The sequence below is a fragment of the Otolemur garnettii genome, unplaced genomic scaffold (assembly GCF_000181295.1).
Source record: "Otolemur garnettii isolate 467f Iridium unplaced genomic scaffold, OtoGar3 scaffold00009, whole genome shotgun sequence".
Taxonomy (NCBI): domain Eukaryota; kingdom Metazoa; phylum Chordata; class Mammalia; order Primates; family Galagidae; genus Otolemur; species Otolemur garnettii.
In genome coordinates, this window is record NW_003852404.1 from 8,643,301 (window position 1) to 8,668,270 (window position 24,970).

General features: G+C 47.4%; 1 protein-coding gene across 1 annotated transcript in view; it reads right to left on the bottom strand.

The window, feature by feature from the left end:
• FHAD1 (forkhead associated phosphopeptide binding domain 1) overlaps window positions 1-24,970 on the bottom strand; it is a 119,931-nt gene that overhangs the window by 83,528 nt on the left and 11,433 nt on the right. Inside the window, 3 exon segments of the mRNA XM_023509768.1 lie at window positions 980-1,201; window positions 4,450-4,559; window positions 10,857-11,127. Of these exon segments, the coding sequence (XP_023365536.1) occupies window positions 980-1,201; window positions 4,450-4,559; window positions 10,857-11,127 (603 nt within the window).

Sequence of the window (24,970 nt, forward strand, 5' to 3'; positions counted from 1 at the left end):
GGTGGAGAATTTTTGGGGTTTTTTTTTTTTTGCAGTTTTTGGCCAGGGCTGGGTTTGAACCCACCACCTCTGGCATATGGGGCTGGCACCCTACTACTCCTTTCAACCACAGGCGCCACCCCAGGTGGAGAATTTTTGTGTGATGAAATTCCCTGCAAGTGAGCTAGGTACTGCCTTGAGGGTTTGGTAAAAGGCCTAGGAGTTTGGAACACTAGGGGGGCTTCTTCCCCTCTCTTAGCTCACTGCCCATAGCTGGGGCTGGAAGGGGGATGAGAGGGGACTGGACAGGAGTGAGAGGTGGCCATTGAAGTGATGGTTGGGGGGAAATAGGCAGTGTATGAGATGATGGGGTTTGCAAGGAGGCAAACCTGAGTTCAAATTGCAAATCCTCTGTGCAAGCTGGAACCAGTTCCTGGGCACCTCTGGGACTGCCTCGGTTTCCCACCTATAGAACAGACGCATCGGCTTGGTGCCTGTAGCTCAGCGGCTAGGGTGCCAGCCACATACACTGGAGCTGGCAGGTTCGAACCCGGCCCAGGCCTGCCAAACAACAATGACAACTACAACCAAAAAAAATGGCCAGGTGTTGTGGCGGGCACCTGTAGTTCCAGCTACTGGGGAGGCTGAGGCAAGAGAATTGCTTAAGCTCAAGAGTTTGAGGTTGCTGTGAGCTGTGACGCATACTGAAGGTGACGTAGTGAGATTCTGTCTCAAAAAAGAAAAAAAGAACGGATGCATCAGAGATTGTGAGATTTAAATAAGTTAATGCAACTGAAGTCCCTTGCTCCATTGCTTGTATGTGGCTGGTGCTTAAGAAATGCTAATAGTGGGAACCTGTCAAGTCTCTAAACCCTGTGGGTTTGTGTTCTTAACCCCTGGGCTACAAGGACCACCCCTTCTCTAAGTGCTCCCCAAGATCCCTGGGCCCTAACCTGAGAGCTGCCACCCTGTGTCCTAACGCTAAGGCTCTGCGTCCTACCTGGCTTTTCAAGGTCTGAATCTCTTTCCGCTTGGCCTCAAGGTCGTCGTCCAGAACCTGAAACTTCTCCCTCTCGCTCTGCCTGCTGGTCCCCGCCAGCTTCTGGCTCAGCTCGGCCACCTCGTTCTGCAGGTTGACTATCACGGCGTCTTTGTACTTGGATTCAATTTCAAAATCCGAGAGCCGGCTGACTTCTTTTCCTAGCAGCAGAATTATTTCATCCTGGGTCCAGATGAAAAAAGGTAGGAATATTATGGTGTAATCCTTCTGGGAAGGCAGAGGCAGGCAGGGAGAGAAATGGCAGACTTTGAAGCTGTCTCTGTCACTGGCTAAAATTATACACGCAGGCTCGGCGTCTGTAGCACAGGGGTTACGGCGCCAGCCACAGGCACCAAGGCTGGCGGGTTTGAACCTGGCCCAGGCCAGGTCAACAACAATGACAACTGCAACCAAAAAATAGCTGGGAGTTGTGGAGAGCACCTATAGTCCCAGCTACTTGGGAGGCGGAGGCAAGAGAATGGCTTGAGCCTAAGAGTTGGAGGTTGCTGTGAGCTGTGACTCCACGGCGCTGTACTGAGAGCAACATAGTGAGACTCTGTCTCAAACAAACAAACAAAAAAATTATACACTCCTATATCAGTTCCTATAATGGATGTTTATACCTCAAAGGTAGGGAAACTTTCCTCTCCCCTACAATCATACTTTCATATTGACAGCAGCTATCTCACTTGGTAAGTTTTGTTGCCAGAAAGTTTATTTATAACATCTTTCGGAATTAACTTACCAGGCCTCAGTCTAGCATCTGGGGACCTAGGAAAGGTAATTAGGAAAATGACATTCTATTCAACCACATTCTGATGATACATGTGGCTATTTAACTTTTAAAATTTAATAGATTCTGAAATATTCCTTTTCCCTTCCCTCTTTCCTGGTACTCCCTGCCTCTTTTGGTTATTCATACAAAAATTTACTCTGGATAACTGAGTCATGAAAAATAAATGAGAGGGGAATTATGATTTATGTGTACGGGCTCTTGTAAACTTCAGACTGGAAAACTCTTTGGCCCGGGAGACTTTTTCCTACAGGTATAATTAACCGAGTCCTCCCTCTCTTGAAAGAAAAAGCACTATAGCTGAAAAATTTGTTAGGTCATCCCTCCCAAAGTAAAAAAAAAAATCCCCCAATCTTTTCATGAAAAGTCATCAATAAAATATCAGGAAGGCTTGGCGCCTGTAGCTCAAGCGGCTTGGGCACCAGTCACATACACTGGAGCTGGTGAGTTCGAATCTGGCCCGGACCTGCCAAACAACAATGACAACTATAACCAAAAAATAGCCGGGCGTTGTGGCAGGTGTCTGTAGTCCCAGCTACTTGGGAGGCTGAGGCAAGAGAATCACTTAAGCCCAAGAGTTTGAAGTTGCTGTGAGCTGTGACGCCATGGCACTCTACCCAGGGCAACATAGTGAGACTCTGTCTCAAAAAAAAAAAAAAATCAGAAAGAGTGAAAACAAAACTTCCCCAGATGTGTTTTCATATGCAGCTACAAGAATTTCTATCCATTACTTACAGAGGAAACCAAGACCTTCTAGCAAATTCTCACGGGCTGGAAGGAGGTAGTTTCTGGGTCAGCTCTTTGCCTGGGGAGTCCCGCTCCAGGCTCCTGAGCCTGGGAACAACAGGGTTTTGATCACGAGGGAGCCCGTGAGGCATTGCCAAGTGCTGCCAAGGGTCTGTCTTTGGATTACTGCCAGAGCTTATAGCAAAATTTCAAGGGAGAGTCTACGCTCCTGGGCAGCCCTGTTGCTTTACCCAGTTTGAGTCACTCAAAGTTTCTGTGTTCAGCCAGGTGCTGATTCAGAATTTGTGCTTCTTTTTAAATAGGAAACTTTAGACTTATAGGCTTGGGTTTGTCTAAGGTCAAGTTTTTGGAGACCTGCCAAAGAAACTCAAACTGTGAAGGAAACAGTAGAGAAATCCGTGGTGGGGAATGTTTTGATGACATCACTCAAGCTCCTGGATCCAGCCAGACCTGAAGCTAGTAGGGCTTTAAATATTTAAGAATATAAGTCAATAGATGCCTCTCCCTCTCCCCAAATGAATTTTTTTTATTGCCACATGCACTGGAAGGAGCCCTGGCAAGTCAGGGCATAAAGAGTTCATAAAGAGAAAAAATTATAAATGTGGTTACATGCTATTTCCAGTTTAGCAACTGTGGTGGATTAAAAAATGGCTATGAATACTTTGCAGCTTCTGCCATCAAGCAGTGGAATCTGTTTCCTCCATCCCCTAAATCTAGGCTGGCCCTATGACTTGCTTTGGCCAATAGAAAGTGGTGGAAGTGACACTGAGTGACTCCAAGCAAATTCTTAAGTGCCTGAAGAGCCTCTGTCCTGGCCCTCTGGGAACCTGGGATGGTTGTGCTGCTATGAAGAAGCCCAGGACAAAAAATCCACATACAAAGAGGGGCTCACCATTGCAGGTATCCCAGCTGAGGTCCCAGACATGAGAATGAGGCCTTCTGAGACCACCAGCCCCTGCCAAACTGAGTCAATCTATAGAATTGTGGGAGACGATAAATTGGCATTTTAAGGCAGTACATTTGGGGCTGGCTTGTTGCACAGCAGCGGATAACAGACAGAGCCTCCAAGTCTGGCTTCTCATCTTACGGCAACATTGCCCAAGGTCTGGCCTCAGGACACCTGCATCAGAAGCACCGCTAACCTGAAGCTGCAAACTCCCAGGCATTGTCACTCCCGGGGTGTAACAAGAAGCCCAGGGGGTTTTGCTCCTTGCAGGCTCTGAGAATTGCTGCAGGCTCACGCCTTGATCCTCAAGGGCAGCAGGAGGTTGTCAGACTGTTTCAGGGTAATTTCTAGGTTGTGGCTAAGTGGGGAGGAATCCACCTGGCTCCAACCTTCCCAGGTTCACTTAAAGTCACCTGTCCTGACTGTAACCTGGCTCCTGTCTCCCTCTCTCACCCTCCCTGGTTCTTTAACAAGTCTCCTGTTTCCTGTTTGCTCAGTTGCCCTTGACCTCAGCTCTCATTTCCTCCTGCTAGAGAACAGGTTTTCCCCACCACTGTTCCATCATCAGCTTAGGAGTTAACCAGACCTGGGTTGGAATCTCGATTCTGCCCCCCTGTGCTGTGCAATCTTGGGCAAGTTACTTAACCTTTCTGAGCTTTGGTTTCCTCATCAGGCAATAAAATCTAACTTGAAGACGCTGAAGAATAAATGAGCTAATGGATGTCCAGCGCAAAGGACACAGTCTGGCACACAGCAGGTGCTCAATGAACCGTGGTGGCGGATATTTTTGTTGTTACTCGAGATAAAACTTTTGGTGGAATGCAGTGGGGGTAAGAAGTGGTTTCTTGGAAGCCGGGAAAGAGGGCCCTTCCAGGCCACAGGGAAAAAGAGGCGTCAGCAACTGCCCAGCTGTAGCTCTGCCGTCCCCACCCTGACACCCCTCACCTTGTCCTGCTGGGCCAGGTCCTGCTCCACATAAAGCTCCGTGGGAGGTACTGCTCCAGGAAGCTCCTCAGTCACTGACGGGTTCGGCAGTTCCGCAGCACTGGTCCACACTAAGGCAGAAGGTCACCAGAGAGCACAAAGGACATTGAGTTTGCCTATGGCCCCCAAGAATAGTTTCAGATTAGCATCCATGTCTGTTTCTTCCTGAGACTGACATTTTATGTAATTTAAAAATTACAAAGTGGTTCATATGTTCATTGAAAAGCCCTGGAAGCATCACAGACGTGCTAGAAAGGGAGAGAGTCACCCCATTCCTCTCCTTCTGAGCTGACCGTGCTGTCGTCCATGCTGACGTGCCTCTTCCCAGACCTTTTTTCCTAACTTGCAGAAGGCCTTGTGACCTTGGGAGGGTCATTTATCTCCCCTGAGTCTCAGTTTCCACATAGACAGTTCAAAGACATCTCTGTTCTAAAGGGCTGTCGTCAAGAGTAATGAGGCATGAAGCAGCAAACTACAGCCCTGGGGCCGAATTGGAGCCATTGCCTGTTTTTGAAAATAAAGTTTTATTGGAACGCAGCCACAGTTATTCACTTACGTATCTTCTATAGCTGCTTCTGTTGAGGCTGAGTTGAATAGCTGTAATGCAGACTATATGGCCCCCAAAGCCCCAAATATTTACTATCTGGCTCTGTGATACTGTGATTTATAATAAGAAATAAATACCTTTGGCCTTCTGTATCTGTGGGTTATACATTTGTGGATTCAACCGACAATGGTTAAAAATATTTGGAAAAAAAATACAAATAAATAACCAACACAGTATAACAGCTATGTAGATAGCATTTACATTGTCTTTTCTGAATGAGGGATCTGAGGCCCAGAGATGTCAAGTACTCACTCAAAGTCACACAGCTGTTAAGTGGTAGACTCAAGACTCTAACCCAGGTTTGTTAGATTCAGAGTCTGCGCTCTTAACCATTATGCAATAAATGTGCTGACCTTCACGATATGTTGTTGAATTTTGAAAAGCAGGTTACCATGTTAGGTTCAAATGATCCCACTATTATCCTATTATTTACAATATATATGTGTATATTAGAAGGATATGATTTAAAAATCACCCCGTGTACTTTGCATTCTCGGTAATTCTTTCTCCCTGGCTTTTATGAGCTTTGCCATTAAGAGTCACCTCTGGCTCGGCGCCTATAGCTCAACTGGCTAGGGTGCCAGCCACATACACCTAAGGTGGCGGGTTCGAATCCCCAGCCCGGACCCGCCAAACAACAATGACGGCTGCAACCAAAAAATAGCCGGGCGTTGTGGCGGGCGCCTGTGGTCCCAGCTACTTGGGAGGCGGAGGCAGGAGACTCGCTTGAGCCCAGGAGTTGGAGGTTGCTGTGAGCTGTAATGCCATGGCACTCTACCCAGGGGGACAGCTTGAGGCTCTGTCTCAAAAAAAAAAAAAAAAAAAAAAAAAGAGTCACCTCTGGAGCTGAGGCTTTGTTGCTTGTTGCTGGAGAAGGATGAACACCGCTCAGAACAGGAGTCCTTGACCCGGGATGATTCTGCCCCTCTGGGGACATCTGGCAGTGTCTGGGACAGTTCTGAGTGTCACGATTTGAGGGGAAGGGAGGATTGCTCTTGACATCTAGTGGGTAAAATCCAGGGATGTTGCTACACACTCAAAAATGCACAGGACAGACCCCCGACAAAGGATCATCAGGACCCCAGTGTCCGTGGTACCAAGATTGAGAAGCCAAGTCAGTCTTTGGCTTTGGGTTTCCGGACAGAATTTTTCAAATCTAAAGGAAGACAATGGCTTAAAAGCAAAAGCAGTTTCATTTGAAGAGATCAGCTTTGCTGAGATAGGCAAAAGTTTTCTCAGAACCCTCAAAAATGAGTTTTTTTCCATTAAGAGGCAGCCTGGAAGACTAGACAAAAAAGTTACTCCAAAACGTGGAGCAGAGAGGCCCAGACCTGGCACAAGGGAACTTCCCACCATGGGAAGATGGAAGTGCTTCTCGGACTCTGGGGAATGAAGGTGGAAGTTTGGGAACAGACATCATGGCGCCTTCCCAACCAAGATGAGGTCCCGGTGGGGAGAGGTGGCGGGGAAGCCCAAGTAGATTTGAGGGCCTCAAAGCGATAGGATTTCCCTTGACTTCCCAAGGACAATGTCCACCTCTTAGAGAAATCTCAAGTTCAGCACGGCCATGGAGAAACAGGTAGAGAAACCCACTGACCAGTGGCTGAGTAACAGAGGCAGCTCATCTGTCCACCAAGGAAAGCATGGATTGGTTTTTTAGAGACAAGTTTCACTTTGTCGCCCTGGGTAGAGTGCTGTGGCGTAACAGCTCACAGCAACCTCAAACTCTTGGGCTTAAGTGATTCTTTTGCCTCAGCCTCCCAAATAGCTGGGACTACAGGTGCCCGCCACAACGCCCGGCCATTTTTTTTGTTGCAGTTGTCATTGTATAGCAGGCCCAGGCTGGGTTTGAACCCACCGCCTTGGTGTATGTGGCTGGCACCCTAATCACTGAGCAACAAGTGCTGAGCTGGAAAGCATGGATTTTTTAAAAAGTTCAATGATGTGGGGCGGCACCTGTGGCTCAAAGGAGTAGGGGCGCCGGCCCCATATGCTGGAGGTGGCGGGTTCAAACCCAGCTCCGGCCAAAAACTGCAAAAAAAAAAAAATCCAGTGATGTGTTTATAGAATATTATTCGATGATAAAAAGGGACAGACTTGGTGATATGTACAAAAAAATGGATGAATCTAAGGAATATTATGCTGAGTGAAAAAAAGCCCTACACAAAAGAACATATACTAGACGATCTCATTTATTTGAAATTCTAGAATAGGATTCTCTAGTCCACAATGGAAAAAGAACTCAGAAGAGTGGTCGCCTCTGGGGGATGGGATCGGGAACTCGCTGGGAAGGGGCATGAGAACCCTTTTTGGGGAGATGGTAACGTACCATATATCTTGATCGGGGCTGGGTTATCCATGGGCCACTGTGAAAGTTTTGAGACAGACTGTGTTACGGTCCATTGTTTCACTTCCAAGATGCACAGTGGACAGCGTCCTTTCGGGTCCATCCTTGCAAGTTCCAGTTATGACTGGTGTTGCAGGGAGGGTTTCATCTGTTGCTGTCCGTGTGGATTTTCTTGATTTTTGTCTATCTCGAAACTTTTGGAATGTCCTGTATTAAGTGTATACGATTGTAAAAACTCAGTGAGCGTCCACTCAAGATGTGTGCCTTTCCCTGCATCCCCACGCAGGCCCCCTCGATTCTTGTTCCCTCTTCGATATTGGGCGGACTACTGTTACTGTGCTCAGGCTGCCACCACGAAACGGAGTGGGTGACTTAATGAGAGCAGGTTAGTTCTGCACAGTTCTCCAGGCCGTGTCAGCAGGGCTGGTTTCTCCTGAGGCCACTCTCTCCCCGGCTCGCAGATGGCCACCTTCTGGCTGTGTTCTCATGCGGCCTTTCCTCTGTGGACGTGCCTTCCTGGGGCATCCTAATCTCCTCTTTTAAGGACAAGTGTCAGATTGGATTAGAGTCCACCCTAACAGCCTCCTTTTAATTTAATTACCTCTTTAAAGGCTTTAACTCCCAATCTAGCTACATTCTCTGGTACTGGGGGTTAGGGCCTCCACACATAAATCTTGAGAGGACACAGTTCAGCAGAGCTTGTCTATGTAATCAAGGGTATTACGGAAATGTTGGAGTTTGTCTCCTGAGGTTGGATCATAAGAGACATTGCAGTTTCTGCTTCACCCTCTAGGCCCACTCTTTTGTAGACAGCTGGTAGCCATCTCATGAGGAGACTTAAGCAGCCAATGGAGAGGTTCCCGTGGTGAGGAACGGAAGCTTCCTACTAACAGCTAGTAAGTAACTGAGGCCTCCAACTACAAGCCACGTGAGCGATCCATCTTGGAAATAGGTCCTCCAGCCCCAGACAAGCCTTCAGATGACCAAAGCCCTGGTGACAGCTTGACAGCAACCTCCTGACAGACTCCAGAATCCCCCAGCTGAGCCACTCCCAAGTGTCTGACCAGAGAGACTATGTAAGTTGAAACATATTAGCTTGGCACCCGTAGCACAGTGGTTACGGCACCAGCCATATATACCGAGGCTGGCGGGTTTGAACCTGGTCTGGGCCAGTTAAACAAGGACAACAGCAACAAAAGAATAGCCAGGCACTGTGTCAGGCGCCTGTAGTCCCAGCTATTTGGGAGGCTGAGGCAAGAGAATCTCTTAAGCCCAAGAGTTTGAGTTGCTGTGAGCTGTGACGCCACGGCACTCTACCCAGGGTAACATAGTGAGACTGTCTCAAAAAAAAAAAAGATGAAACATGTTTATTGTTGATTTATATCCTTAAGACCTGTGTTAGTTGGGTGTGTGAAGGACAGATAACTTGTGTCTGTAGTTCACAATTCTTTACACTGATAGCAACTATACTCAAGGAACTAAACTTTAGGAGCCATACCCAACGAGCCCTTTCTGGACCTGGACCTAATTTAGATGATGAGATTCTAGACTTCGAGCTAATGGTGTATTGGAATGAGACTTTGTGGGGGCCTCAGGATGGAGTGAGCGTATTTTACATGTGAGAAGGGGATGAATTGTTGACCAGAGCGGACTGTGGTAGGCAGCCTCCAAGGTGACTGCTAAGAATTCCTGCCTCCTGGTGTCTAGCCCTATGCAGAAGCCTCTTCTGCCCTGGAAAGGCTGACCTGTACAACCAGAAGGGTACTACTGAAAAGACAGAGAGTGACTTCAAAGGCTTGGTCAGTAGAGACGCTGCAGTTTCCATATGGCTGTCTTGGATCCCTTGCCCTGGAGGGCCCAGCTGTCCCTGCTGAGGACACCTGAGCAGCTCTGTGGAGAGGTCCTCGTGGTGAAGAACTGAGGCCTCCTGCCCACAGCCGTGGGATTGCACCATCTCAGAAGCAGATTCTCCAGCCCCAGAGCCTTCCCGTGAGTGTGGCCCTGGCTGACCTCTGGACAGCAACCTCATGAAAGACCCTGAGCCACAGCCATCAGCTAAGCTTCTCCCCAATTCCTGACCCACAGAAACTGTATCGGATAACACGCAGAGTTGTTGTTTATTTCAGACTGCTAAATTTTAGAGTAATTTGTTATGAGATTGATGACGAATACACATTGCATGTTAATTTTACCAAAATGCACATGAACTGTTGTGTTCCAGTTATTGCATCAAAACGTAAGATGGATTAATGGATGAAGGATGGATGGACAGATAGAAGAGTATGGCAAAATGCATGGTAGAATTGGGGGGGTCACTGTAAAATTCTTTTTATTATAATTTGCTGTAGGTCTGCAAATCTTCACATTAAAATGTTGGAGGGAAATGGCTGAGCAATTTCTTAATGTGGGCAGTAAGTACACAGGCATTCGTTTGCTGCTGCTGCTGCTGATACTGATACATCCCATTTACTCTTTACTTTGTATGCGTGACAATAGCAATTATTCTTTTAGTGACGGAGGAAGGTGATTAGGTGAATGGTCTTGAGCAAGAGTGGGGGAGGATGTGGAGCCACTGAGAAAGTTGGAGGCTCAGAAAAGGCTGGGACAGAAGGGACAGAGAATGGGACCTTGACATCGTGGAGACACCTTGGGAATCGTGCCCAGGAGACTGAGCTGACCAGCTACTCTGATTGTGAAGCTGCTGAGGCCGAGAGGACGGTAACAGATGGACACTTCCTTCGCAAATGCCGTGTGGCTTTCAAGGGACAAGTAAGGCTATGCCTGGACCAGAGTGAGCAGGCTATGAGCGGGCAGTCACTGAGATAACCAGCCTTCAGTGCCATGGAAAAGCACTGGATTGGTCTAGTTTGAATGTATCTTCTCTGGGGAAGTAATTGTCCTTGATACGCCTCTGTCTCCTTTCACGTGGAATTGGTACAAACCTCCTAGGGACGTTAGGAGCACAAGGGGATTTCAGTGACCAGTATTTCTGCACATCTGAGTCCAAGTGTGTTGATGTAGTTGCTGCTACACACTCATACCTCTGCACACACACACTGGGGCACCCCCCCCTCCAGGGGTGCGGATCTGAGTTTCCAGGCACAGCCCAAAGTCTAGCAGCGGTTCTCAACCTGTGGGCTGAGACCCCTTTGTTCCATTTCTAACGACGCAGCAGTTAGGGAGGTTGGGAACCACCGGGAGGGACACGCACCAGCAGCTCGAGAGGACACCCAGACAATAAGGATGGCAGCTGTTTTTTAACTGTTTTCTTGCTTTCTGTTTATCCTGAATTTTAAAAAGCAATGGACTATGTTTTACTTTTACAATGAGAGAAAATAAGCAAAAACAAGACCCCTCTTCACAGCCAGAAAGACGCCCCATACGCCACCAAAGGGAGCACGGACAGACACGTACCTTGCTTGATGGGGGACTGGTGGGTGGTGTCCACCGTGAAGGAGAACATCTTCCCGCCGGTGCTCATAGGCCGCCTGTGAGGGGGAGCCGGGGCCAGGGTGGGCCTGGGGAAGCCCTGGGACCAGCTCCTCTGCATGGCAGGTGCTGACTGGATGCCCTGGCAGAAGGGAACATGTGGTGGTGGCGAGGGGTTCGGTGCCGGCTCCTGTGTGGCCTGGGGCGTCTGTGGCCTTGGCCATGGTGCTGGGCTTCTTATCCACAGGAAGGGGACCTGCAGTGGCACACAAAGGGTCAGGGGAAGTTGTGAGCTGCTGACGCGGCCTCCACGCCTTTGCCCCAGTCACACAATTGCTGCCCGAGGTCTCGGCTTAGGAATCACTTCCCCCCGGGAGGCCTTCCTGGACTCTCTCAAGTTTGGGATGGTGGGCCCTGCCAGGGGTCATGTAGCGCACGTCATGACGCTACCATTTACTGGGTGTGTCCTTTACTCAGGCACCTTGCCCAGTGATTCACATGTATGAACGAATAATTAATCCTTTAATACGCCCTACACTCTGTGATGACAGGTTGGGCAAGACCAAGTGATTTTTCCCCAAGGCCATAGAGGCAGTCTTGAGCTGCTGAGCTGGGAGAATGTCCCTTGAGGGATTAGGGACTTTTCATCTCTCCTGCTGACCACTGTATCCTCAGCACCCAGAATAAAGGCCTGGCACACATGTAGCAGTCCTCAAATACTGGTTGAAAGAAAGAATGGGCCAATCATCTGGGACCCCATAGCCTGTCCTCTTTCTGTCCACACCGTGGTCTCTCCATCTGACTCTCAATACTAAGAGCTCTGGGGTGGCAGGGATCCCACTGTCTTGTTAGCCTTTGTCTTAGCCTCAACATTGTCACACCTGATTCCGACAGAGGCTCCATAAATCTATCAAGGGAAACACTTAATGCTTCGACCCTGGGGAAGATGTTTGTAGCTATTTTCAGTGGAGAGCACATCAAAATCCTCCTAGCCAGGGAGGAGGATGTGTGAAGAGGAGCTGACCCCCGGCTTAATGCTTCCAGGTGCCCAGTGATGACCCCATGAGTGCCATCACTTGGTAGACTGACTCCTTGCTTCCTCACCGTCACCTTCGGGGGAACACTTCCTACTCCTGTGTTAAAAATGAGGCTTGTAGAGGTGAAGAAATTTAATTCGGGTAATCTCCCTCCTCCCAGCTTATTATTGTGGGCAGGATTAGGCAATCAGCCAATTACATTCCCTGGTCACAGTGATTGGTTCAGGGGTGGGGCATGTGATCCAATCAGAACCAAGGAGACCTGGGGGACACCAGCATCCCCAAGCACAGGTAGTGGTAGAGACAGAATGTGGATCAAGATCTGGGATAGCCTCTCTCTCTGTTCTCTCTCTCTCTTCCCCCAGTTCTCCCTGCTCTCCCTCCCAATTCTCTTCACAAAAATAACACTTTCCAAGTAAGAGCTAAGTGGGCTGCGATGCAGGGCCATGCGTCTGTTTTCCCAGGGCTCAAGTTTCTCCTTCTGTTTCCTAGAGAGAATCTGAGGTCAGACACTCATGATGAAGGACGAGAAAGAACAGGTCCAAAAGAAGAGCCGTGGCAGACAGACATTCTATAACTTTGACTGGGTTGAATTCAGGAGGAAGGTTCTCCACTCACTCAGGACCCTGAGGCAATCTTTCAGCTACAGTCTTTCTACAGAAGGCCAGAGGTTCTGTGCTTTCTCCCACCAAGTTTCTTTCATGGAGTCAGTGAGATGTTCCAGGGAACTGATCACCTGGGGACACCTGGCCCAGCATTCATCATAACATGAGCCCATTTTATTTATTATTATTTTAAGTCTCACTATGTCACCCTTGGTGGAGTGCCGTGGCATCACAGCTCATAGCAACCTCAAACTCCTGAGCTTAAGCAATTCTCTTGCCTCCACCTCCCAAGTAGCTGGGACTACAGGCACCCACCACAATGCCCGGCTATTTTTTGGTTGCAGTTGTCATTGTTGTTTAGCAACCCCTGGAAGGGCTTGAACCGGCCAGCTTCAGTGTATGTGGCTGGTGCTCTATTCACTGAGCCACGGGCACCAAGCTGACTAGCTCGTTTTAAATCTGGGTTCAGGAGTGGGATTGGGCATGTTCTAGAACCCTGTTACCTTACATGTAGTTCTGAATTTCTGTCCACTGTTACATCTTGGCCCCTCCACCTAGCCTGTCCACCATTCCTTAGTCTCAGAAGCTGAGGTGTGTGCTCCTGCCCTGTGCTGCCTTCTCCATCCACTCCCATCCTTCTTATGCTCCATGGCTGTCTTGCCTCAATCATTCCGATGATATTTCTTTTGGTTTAATAACTACTTATTGAATGAATGGGTTGAAGGTAAGAGGAGGTAAATTCAAATGCCCAGCCTTCTATAACACAAATCTAGAGATTATCCCACTTTCACGCTGGAATACTTGGGGATGGGGAGGCTCTTAAGGAACGGTGCCTCACTGCCAACTAACTGCAAGGGTGCTCAAGCCTCATACCTCAAGGGCCCCAAGTCTATGGTAGACAGGCCAGAACCCATTCCACATCCTCTGGTGCAGGCGTCCTTAAACTACGGCCTGTGGGCCACATGTGACCTGCCTAGGACATTTATCTGGCCTGCCAGGTGTTTTTGCTGCCGCTGCCTGTCCTGCTTAGCAGCCGACTCGTCCTGGGGTCCGCAGTCCGGCTCTCCAATGGTCTGAGGGACAGTGAACTGGCCCAGTTTAAACAGTTTGAGGACACCTGCTCTGCTCTGAATCTCCCTCCTTCCAGCTTATTATTGTGGGTGAGATTAGGCAATCGGCCAATTACATTCCCTGGTCACAGTGATTGGTTCAGGGGTGGGGCATGTGATCAACCACAGTGATTGGTTCAGGGGTGGGGCATGTGATCCAATCAGAACCAAGGAGATCTGTTGGACACCAGCATCTCTAGCCTTAGGAGATGTGGGAGCTTGATGTATGGCATTAAGGATATGGAGCCCAGGAAAGGAGAGAGGGAAGGTGGCTTTTGTTTTGCATTTTTAATATAAAAAACAGGTAACATAAAATGTACCTTCTTAACCACTTTTAAGTGTAGAGTTCAGTAATAAGCATATTCAAATGGTCGTAGCATGAGTCAGACAGAATTCCCTTCTTTTTAAAGGCTGAATAATAGTATTCTATTGTATGGACAGACCACATTTTCTTTATCAATTCACCTTTTGATGGACCCTTTCAACAGATGAGTGATGGGCACTTCCACCTCTTGGTTACTGTGAATAATATGCAAATAGAGAAGCCATTCTGAGTCCTGGCTTGGGTCATGCCCTAAACTTCTCCGCACTGTGAGGCTGCTGAGAGCTGGTTTCTGTCACTTACAGCCCTCACAGCCCTAATGACAGAATCTCTACAGGGGACCACGTATGACGCATAAATGCAGCAAAGACTGCAATCCGCTCTTTGTTTTCATCTTTTGTTAAAGCTTGCTGATTGAGGGTGGCTTTAGATGAAAGGTTAAAGTTGGTCTTCTCTACTGAGCAGGTCTGCTCTGTCATAAGGTCAAGGTTTCCCAGCAATTCCTGCTGCTAACTACAAGGAAACAGGTGGCAGGGATGGGGGAGGGAGGTGACACTAAACCTAAGGAAACAACTCGTATTAAAGATAACTCCTGGCTGTGCTTGAAGCTGGGAGTCAAGGTCAATTATGAACAGAGTCTGAACTTAAGTTTAAAAAGCTTTGTTAATGGTCTTTCTCTGATCCTATATAGCCTGGTGGCTGCCTGTTTTGGTTTTTAGGCAGCATATGGTATTCCTGATTTTTACAACACTACCTCTAAAATAGCCGGTTGTCAACTGCCTTGACACACCCACTGCTGAATTGCTATCAGCTTGAACAAACACTAGTCAATGATTTACTCAAGAAATCACATTCCATTTTTTCCAAATCACCTGCCTGTTCTCTGTGTTATCACACCAGCATTTGCTTCTAACCTTATCAAGACGGCAGGATGAGGGGCACACCCTAAAACACCAAGGCAATTTGCGCAGAGTCCTACAGGACCCCGCATCCTGCCAGGAAGGCCTGGAGGCCGTGGATAAGGCGGGCCTTGCCCTTAAAGAGAGCGTCACATGCTCTGGCATTTGCCGTCATTGTCACTGCTGCTTCTGTGAACCACCGTGGAGAGAAGGCACGGGGGTCCCAGGCTGTGCTGTGCCCTTGTGTTCTCATCTGTCAGAATAACTCTGGGGGATGGGGAGGCATCTGAAGTCTTATTTTGCGGGTTAGGAAAAGGAAGGTCAGGAAGGTGAAGTGACTCGCCCAAGGTCCTACAGCCTGCAAGTGGTGGGGCTGTTCGACTCCAAACCTGTGCTCCTAGAGCCTCCAGGTCATTTGAAGCCATGGTTTAGATCTGCTTTCCATACTCACAAAAGGCTCCCAGACCACTGGTTAGTGACGAGGAGGAGCTTTTCTGAGTTAAAAACGAAAATAAGAAATAGCTGGTATGAAGAACCACGAGGCGCCGCCTGTGCCGCTTGTGAATAGGATTTTCTAGATAAGCTGCCAACTCCCTCACGGGAGCGTGATTCACAGAACACGTGTGACACCCCGGAAGCTTCCCAGAGAGCCACAGCCTCCACCCAGGCAGGGTCTGTGCCTATTCACTGCTGTACCAGCGGACAGCTGGGGCTTGTTTGTGCTGGCTCAGAGAGCTGGTTAGTAAATGTTCAGACAGAACAATTTTGTGAGCCGGCTGATAAACATGGAAATTAATAAAAATTTAAAAATATACACCTAACAGGGTGGCGCCTGTGGCTCAAAAGAGTAAGGCTCTGGCCCTATATGCTGGAGGCGGCAGGTTCAAACCCAGCCCCGGCCAAAAGCTGCAAAAAAAAAAAAATAAAAAAATATATATATACCTAACAATGAAATTACATCAGCAACAACAGTAATACATACTTAAAACTCATCCCTTCCTAATTATTTTGCTATATTTGATTATTATCTATGCTATTATGTGCCCCTACTGAACCGTGTATTCGCAACCTTGCAGAACAATACTACTGCCTGCCTCCTCCCAACTCTGGTGATGTCACATCGTAGCTTGGAATTGGCCAACATGGGCGTACTCACACCCACTACCTGAGTCTCAGGAAATGCTATAAGAAGTCAAGATTTGTGATGTGTAGAGAGGCTATAAATCAGGGCTTGAGTTTTTTATTTTGTTGGCTGTCTACACTTAAGAAGGTGATGGAGGGCCTGTTGCTTAAAAGGGTAGGGCGCCGGTCCCATATGCCGGAGGTGGCGGGTTCAAACCCAGCCCCAGCCAAAAACTGCAAAAAAAAAAAGGTGATGGAGAACATATGAAGAACACAGATGATGGCTCGGCGCCTGTGACTCAAGTGGCTAAGGCGCCAGCCACATACACCTAAGGTGGCAGGTTCGAATCCAGCCCAGGCCCGCCAAACAACAATGACGGCTGCAACCAAAAAATAGCAGGGTGTTGTGGCGGGCACCTGTGGTCCCAGCTATTTGGGAGGCTGAGGCAGGAGACTCGCTTGAGCCCAGGAGTTGGAGGTTGCTGTGAGCTGTGATGCCATGGTACTCTACCCAGGGGGACAGCTTGAGGCTCTGCCTCAAAAAAAAAAAAAAAAAAAAAAGAACACAGATGAAATTTAAAAGCATGTTATTTCTATAGCTATTACATTATGAATAGCTCAAACAAATGAGTAAATACTTCTTGTATTTGAAAGCTATCATCTGCCCTAGCAAAGAAGTCACTCGTGTTGTTGATGAATGGGTGACATTCCAGCACACAGCTTTGTCTCACTAATCAATGTAAACAATAACAAATATATTTTTAATTTTCTCTATAGCTGTACATGTGTTTATTTGGTTTCTGCTCTTTGCCTTCACAAAATTAAAGAGGCTTAAAATATAATAACAATAACAATGTTTACTACTTGGGAGACTGAGGCAAGAGCCCAAGAGTTAGAGGTTGCTGTGAGCTGTGACTTTTTAAAAACGCTGCGGGATGCAGGACAAATTGTTAAAAATCGGGACTGTCCTGCCAAAAGCGGGACGTCTGGTCACCTTATCGTAAGAGCAAAGAGTCAGGAAATGCTCAAACACAAAGGGCGCAGCTATCGTGCATAATACAAGGGCACATGCTAAATCTATCAAGAGTAGAGTCTAAATGTCTTAACACAACAATTAAGTAAGCGAGGTGAAGGCTCTGTTAACCAGTTTGATGTAAGCATTCCAAACTGTATATAAAATCAGCACATTGTACCTCATAAATGCACTACTGTACACAGTTATGATTTAATTTAAAAAAGGGGGGGCAGCATGTTAGAACAACACAGCACCCAGCTTGAAAGGGCCCCCAGTGGCCAAAACTAGAACAATGTGAGTCTCAAAGTAAATAGCACAGCAGCGGATTATAACCTAAAGAACCAAATAAATCTGTAAATACAAGTATATGAGTGGCTGGGCACGGGGGCTCACACCTGGGATCCCAGCACTCTGGGAGGCTGAGGAGGGTGGATTGCTTGAGCTCAAGAGTTCAAGACCAGCCTGAGCAAGAGCTAGATCCCATCTGTACTAAAAAAAGAAAACTAGCCAGGCATTGTAGTGGGCGCCTGTAATCTCAGCTACTTGGGAGGCTGAGGCAGGAGGATCGCTTGAGCACAGGAGTTTGAGGTTGACTGTGAGCTGTGATGCCACGGTACTTTACCCCAGGGTGAGAGAGTGAGACTCTGTTTTAAAAAAGAAATACAAGTGAGGAAACAGATCAGTGGGGAGCAGAAACCATCTTCCCCACAGAAGAATTTCACACACACACATCCTCATGTTCCTGCAAGCAGAGCCAATCCCATCCTCACAGGGGACTCAGGGACTGCTCCCCAAGTCCAGACTACAGAAAGGGGGACAGTACCTTTGCAGGGGGGACACCTGGCGAACAACCCCTGTCAACCTCACCAGGGAAGCTCAGCCCTGATGTGCTGAGATGACGGTGACACCTCGGCCCATGGTGACCCCCGTCTCATCAGAGAAAATCATCAGACAAATCCAGACTGGGGGACATTCTCCAGGCTACCTCGCCAGTACTGCTCAGGACTGCCAAAGTCTTGAAAATCAACGGAAGACTGAGAACCTGTCACAGACCAGGGGACACTAAGGAGCCACGAGGTGTGTGGGATTGGGTTGGGGATCCTGAAGGGCAGCTGATAATAATGTACCAAGGTTGGTTTTCATTTGTTTGTTCTGAAAACTGAACAACGGTCATATCAAATGCCAACCCTGGGGGAAGACGGGAGCAGAGCGGGGAGGAACTGTCTATATAATCATTGTTAGTTTTTCTGTAAATCTAAAATTATACCTAAATCAAAAGGTACTTAATATATATATATCATATATATATATATTTTTTTTTTTTTGTAGAGACAGAGTCTCACTTTATTGCCCTTGATAGAGTGCTGTGGCATCACAGCTCACAGCAACCTCCAACTCCTGGGCTCAGGCGATTCTCCTGCCTCAGCCTCCCTAGCAGCTGGGACCACAGGTGCCTGCCACAATGGCTGGCCATTTTTTTTTGTTGCAGTTTGGCTGGGGCTGGGCTTGAACCTGCTATGATTGGTATATGGGGCCAGTGCCCTACCCACTGAACCACAGGCAACACCCCATATATATATTTTTAAAAAGGGCCTTTGAGTTAACAGAAAAAAATACTACAAAATCCACATGCAAATACTAATGGAGGTTACATATACTAATGGTCCTTTGGGGTCACTTCCAGACTTAATTCCCCCAATTTGACTCAATTTTACTCTAATACTACACAGCTGTAAGGACAGGAAGGGACATGGGGAGATGGGGAAGAGGCACATTAACCCCTGCAGAGAGAAGCAGCTGCCTGCAGGTCTCTAAAGCACAGCCTCAGAGCCGAGAGCCACGGAGGGGCTGCCTGGGCCTGGGCTAACAGCCTCCACCTCGGCAGATGGAGTAATAACTCTAAGTCTCCAGCAAAAGGATGAACTCTGTTCAGGATCTTCAATCTCAGAAATCAGGATTATACCTTTCAGAACACAGAACAATCAAGTTTTATAGTATCTTTCAGTTTTGAAGCTTAAAGAAGTAGGTTCCTTTGAGCTCTTCAGGGAAGCCATTCATCTGGATTTGGGCCAGCTGGGTCCAAGGACATCTAACTGCGCGCTGGCCCATCTGACTTTGGAATTTGTAAATCATCCGGCTTGAGGGTTTCCCTTTCCTTTCAAGTTCTAATTCACTTCTTGGTGAGCCCATAAAATGGGGAAGATAAACTAATGAGAAAACACCTCCATTTTTGGAAACAGCCTCTTCTACCCTGAGACTGGGCCTACTTCAGTCTTGCCAGATTGAGTGAGTGAATGAATGAAGGGTCGTCAACTGAGTTAGGAAAATGGGCACTGTGGCTGCAATTGGGAAGAGTGTGATCCGCCAGGAGAGGCAGGAGGCAGCGGGTGGGTCCCCGCAGTTTCTGGGCCAGGTCTGAGTTGCTTTACGAGGATGCTTCTCCCTCTGGCCCCCTGATGCTGCTGCTGGTCTGTAGACATCTGTGAGGTTTTGCCAAGCACGTCATGCCGGAAGCTGTCTGTTGCCCTCTGGCCTCCATTTCCCTGGCCGTGGGAAATTTCCTTTGATTACAAATCTTTGTCTCAGCCTTTCTCATCACATCAGGAGGTTCCTCCTAACAGTTATAAAAGCAAAGTGCAGAGGAAAATCCTACCAGATCAGGTTGGGAGACAACAGAGCTTGGCTAGTGGGAGGTTTGTTCACAAGTGCCACTGTGCTCTCTGGTCCTTTGCCAATCCCCAGTTATTCACCTTGGTGACAGGAAAAGGCCACATCCTTCTCAAGAACAGGTTTGGCCGGGTGCAGTGGCTCCTAGCACTTTGGAAGTCTAAAGCCAGAGGATCATTTGAGACCAGGAGTTTGAGACCAGCCTGAACAAGACAAGACCCGGTCTCTACAAAACATAGAAAAAAATTAGCTGGGTGCAGTGAGGCACATCCGTAGTTCCAGTTCCTCGGGAGGCTGAGGCAGGAGGATCACTTGAGCCCAAGAGTTTGAGGTTGTAGTGAGCCGTGATGATGACACTGTACTCTAGCCAGGATAAGAGAGCAGGGTTTATTTTAAAATCCTTCTTGCGATGGGTGACTAAGGTCTCGACTCTGTGAGCTTCTCATCACATACACAGGGAAGAACAAATTACTCTGAGCTTTTGGAGATTGGCCTGGGACTTTTCCAATAAGAAGTGGATTATTAGTCATTTTCTTCCTCTGAGGCCCTACCCCTGAATCTCCACTAGGGAGGTTCAGTTGAAGCAGTAAGAACACTTCCTGATGTCGTGGACATACTTTTTTTTTTCTGTCTACATTGCATCTATTTTTCTATCTTCTGTAGGGGAGACACCCTTCCCTCCCACATTTCTGAGCCCATGTAATTCTGTCGGGACAGATCCCCTCTCTACTCCAGGGGAGGGAGTATGACCTAGCCAGGCCAGTCAGAGTATTCCCTGTCTTTGCCCTCAGTGGCTGGTTCAGGTATGGGCACATGATCCAAGCCCAGTCAATGCAGAAGCTTGTTCTTTTCCTGGAGCTACTAAGTTTGTAGGATGCTGTGGCTGCTGGTGGCCAGCTCACTACAGATGAGGCAAGAATCTGCCTGAGATTGTGAAGCTAATGAAGATGAAAGAAATAGTTTCCTGACGATTGCTTGAGCACCTGGATCCATCCAGGCCTGAAGCTGGGTTGTTTTTTTTTTGCCTTTTCAGTTACATGAACACCACCTCATCCTCCTTCTCCTCCTCTTTCTTATTCTAGTTTGAGGCGGGTTTCCAACATTTGCAAACCGTACAATTTCCTGGACGACATGCTTACTGAGACTTCAGCACAAGCATCACAGTGTACGCAGAAGGCAAAGTGTTATGTAGGCCCTGACAGGCTTAAATAAAACCCACCAGGCTGGAATCATGTACCAAATTTACCTTTAAACTTGTAAATGTAAAGCAGTGGCCTCAGAGGAGGAGTGATTTAAGACCAAAGAACCAGTCATTAGCCAGGTAGTGAAACATTAAATAGAGGAATTTGGAACAAATGAATAGGTCTCTAGCTAGGGCAAACTTCAGAGCACAAGCCCCAAATTTCTGCTTCATAAGTTTATACCAGAGAAAACATTCCAAAGTTTTCAAACAAAACTTTCTAGTTGAAAAAACAGGTAAAATTTAAAACATACATCTGTTGTATATATTATATATCTAGTATATTCATTAGCTATGTCAATATAATTGTATTACTATCTATGCAAATACGTGTGCATGTATATGTAGAACCACAGAGTTCTTCCTTTTTTTCCCCTTGAGACAGTCTCATTCTGCGACATGAGCCTAGGTCACAGCAACCTCAGGCTCCTGACCTCAAGCTATCCTCCTGCCTCAGCCTCCCACGAAGGTATGACTTGTATCATCCACTCCTGGGCATGCCTGAGCGCCGATGAACTTTGTCAGCCAAGAATTTTTCTTCATGTGTTTCCATCTTGTATGTCATTCCACGGGTAATTTATTTGCAAAAGTGTCCACCTGGTAGCTGGGGAAGGGGTGTGTCTTGAGAGGTTTCCTGCCCGTGGGAATGCTCCCAGAGGAGGCAGCTGGGTGCTAGAGCCTATGGTTGAGCAATACCACATTCCTATCACAGGAGCCAGGTGCTGGGCTGAGCCATTGACACACTGTGCCCATTCAATACTACAGTAACCCCACGTGGTGGGAACTATTAGGATCCCAACTTTACAGAAATGGGAACCGAGGCTTTCAGAAGTGAAGCCACCTGTGCGATCCTGCGGCTGGTAAAGAGCAGGGCTGGACTATGTGGGCAGCGTGATTTGAACTTCAGGAGGCCCACACTAACCACTGTAACCACTGTGTGTCCACAAACATGTTTCGGTCCCTAGCTTCTGCCCCCACCCCCTGCTTTCTAATATTGGTAAGATAGCTGTCACATCTCTCTCTATCTGTGATGGCCACCCAGAGTCTGAGAGAAATGTTTCCCAGAGTCCTGGGAAAAGAATGGTTAACTCTTAGACTGTTAGGACGATTCCTGAAAACTCTACCCCAGAAGAAAACACAGCGCCCTCTCCAGGGACCCGAAAAATCCATCAGAAACAAGAGCAAGCAGGAATCAAGATGGATGCAAAATTCTTAGAAAAACTGGGCCCCCAAATGAGATGAGATCTAACAGGAGACACTCTCCAATCCTTCCCTTCTCTCTCCCAATAGTCCATAGGTTGAGTTCTTCAGACCAATGGAAAGTGAACTCATAGGAATGTGGAATTGTTGCCATGGCTACTCTCCCTCTGGTCCTCATTCATCTATGAGAGCTTGGAGGCAGCCTGCACGGAAGTTTCATAGCCTGATAAGGGGCCGAGAGGGACCTGAAGGCTCTTCGGTGAGGCTGGGGGTCTCCTGAGGAGAGCCTGACAGGGACAGAGGTTCCGGCTGCTGTAAAGTGTCCAGGTACTGGCCTGAGGGATGTCTGTCTGGTACCAGCAGTGACCAATGAAGCACCATGCAACTTCATGTAGCAATAAGATTTTTAAAAAATCATGTACAGCCAAGGGATTGTAAAAGAATGTTTTGTTATATTTGAAAATCTGTTGCTACTGCTCTTTCTGGCTAGTGTCAGGCTAAATGGTTTTCTCTCCGCTGTTACCTGCAAGTACAGACAGAGTTTCATTTGCACTGACTAGCTGTGTGACCCTGGGAAAGTCACTTAACCTCTCTGAGTTTCAGGTTCCTTGTCTGTAAAGCAGAGATCACGTGAGAACTCTGTCACAGGCTGTTTCGAACCAGCAGGTAATTTGCTTAGCGCAGTGTCCTGGAAGTTAGTGGCTCCTCCTGCCAACAGCATGATTCCATTGTAATAACTACTGATTTCAGCGTCTTACAGAATGTCCTCTTGCTCTTTCAATAGTCAACGTTAGGGGTCTTTACCACTGTGTGCCATATCGGTGTGATTAAAACAAAGTCCAGGCAGCCCCCAAGTTATAAACATCCGACTTACAACTCACACTTAGGAATGGAGGCTGCTACAGTAAGTCCCCAAGTTACAAACATCCAGCTGACATACAACTCACACTTACGAACGGAGGCTATGACAGGTAATAGGTAAATGTGTTTGTCCAATTTACATACAACTTCTGCTTAAGAACAAACCTCCAGAACCGACCTTGTTCATAACCCCAGGGCTGCCTATACACCCAGAACTGCCTGTACACCCTCCCCCCCATTGGTATACAAAAGTTTATTGCTTTATTGGCTACAGCCGAAAGGAGGAAGTAGCCCAAGTGTCCATCAACAGACGAAGAGGTCAACAAACTATGGGCTATCCGTGCAATGGGATGTTATCCAGCCTTAAGGAGGAAGGGAATTCTGGCACAGGCTACAACATGCGTAAAGCTTGAGGACACTACGGTAAGGGAAATAAACCAGTCACGAAAGGAGCAATGTTGTATCAGATTCAGAGGCAGAAAGTAGAATGGTGGTTGTCAGGGGCTGGGTGAGGAACAGGGAGTTCTTGTTTAACGGGTATAGAGTTTGTTTTGCAAAATGAGAAGCGTTCTATGGGGTGGTGCCTATGGCTCAAGGAGCAGGGCGCTGGCCCCATGTGCCAGAGGTGGTGGGTTCAAACCCAGCCCTGGCCAAAAACTACAAAAAAAAAAAAAAAAAAAGGGTTCTATGGATGGTCACTGCACTTAAAGTCACTGAACTGTAGGCTTAAAAATGGGTAAGATGATACATTTTATATATATTTTAGCAATCTAAAAAAAAAGAAAGCTGAGTGCTGGACATCTTAGCGTTCTGGGAGGCCGAGGATCACTTGAGCTCAGGAATTCGATACCAACCTAAGCAAGAGTGAGACCCTCATCTCTACTAAAAATAGAAAAATTACTGATGGTTGGGTATGGTGTGTGTGTCCACTGTCCCAGCTGTTTAGGAAGTGAAGCAGGAGAATTGCTTGAGCCCAGGAGTTGGAGGTTGTAGTGAGGGATGGTAATAGCACTGCACTCTAGCCAGGGTGACAGAGCAAAAGCCTCTCTCCAAAAAATAAAAAATAATAAGACATTAAAAGCAAGCAGTCGAAGTATCTCAGAGGTTTCTTTTGGGGGTGGGGTGATGGAAATGTCCTGAATGTAGATTATAATGATGGCAGCACGATTCTGTAAATACACTAAAATTTATTGACTTGTACGCTTCAAATGGGTGAAGTTTATGTTATGGAACGTATACTTCAATAACACTTTGAAAAGCAAGCAAGCAGGCTGGGGGAGGTGGCTCACGCCTACAATGCTAGCACTCTGAAAGGCTGAGACAGGTGGACTGCTTGAGCTCATGAGTTTGAGGTTGCTGTGCGGTAACACCACGGCACTATACCAAGGGTGACAAAGTTAGACTCTGTCTTAAACAAAACAAAACAAAACAAAACCAAGCAAGCAAACCACTGTCACATTGCGGCCCTTCCCTTGTTGCAGTGACTGTTTTACAGGAGCGTTTACATGGCAACATCTATCAGACTAGGTTAAGTTCACATATGGACTTTAATTACATATCAATTAGACCTCAATGAATCTGGTTTTTAAAAAGCAGCACAGTATCCCCCAAAAGAATGAACCTCATATTCTATTAAACAATGTCCCTTTTGATGGACATTTATGTCTCAAATTTCATGCCACTATAAAAATACTTCCATAAATATCCTTGTATGAAAAAAGAAAAATACAGGCATTGTGTGTTAACCCCCACCGGTAAGCCACGAAATCAGTTTCCTGGGGAAGAGGCCTGGGAACCTGTGATTTTACTGAACATTCCTCCCACATTCTTGTCACCAGACGCGTTAGGGAAACTCTGTTCGGAAAGTCACAGATGCGCATGTTCAAGATTGTCGGGTGTTGAGTGTCTACTTGGACACTGAGTCTCAGGCTTTACAGATAACCTCTCAAAACCACGCACCACCAAGAGAGTGGAGACCTAGACGTACAAAGATCCCTGGCCCAGGGCAGAGCAGGAAGCAGC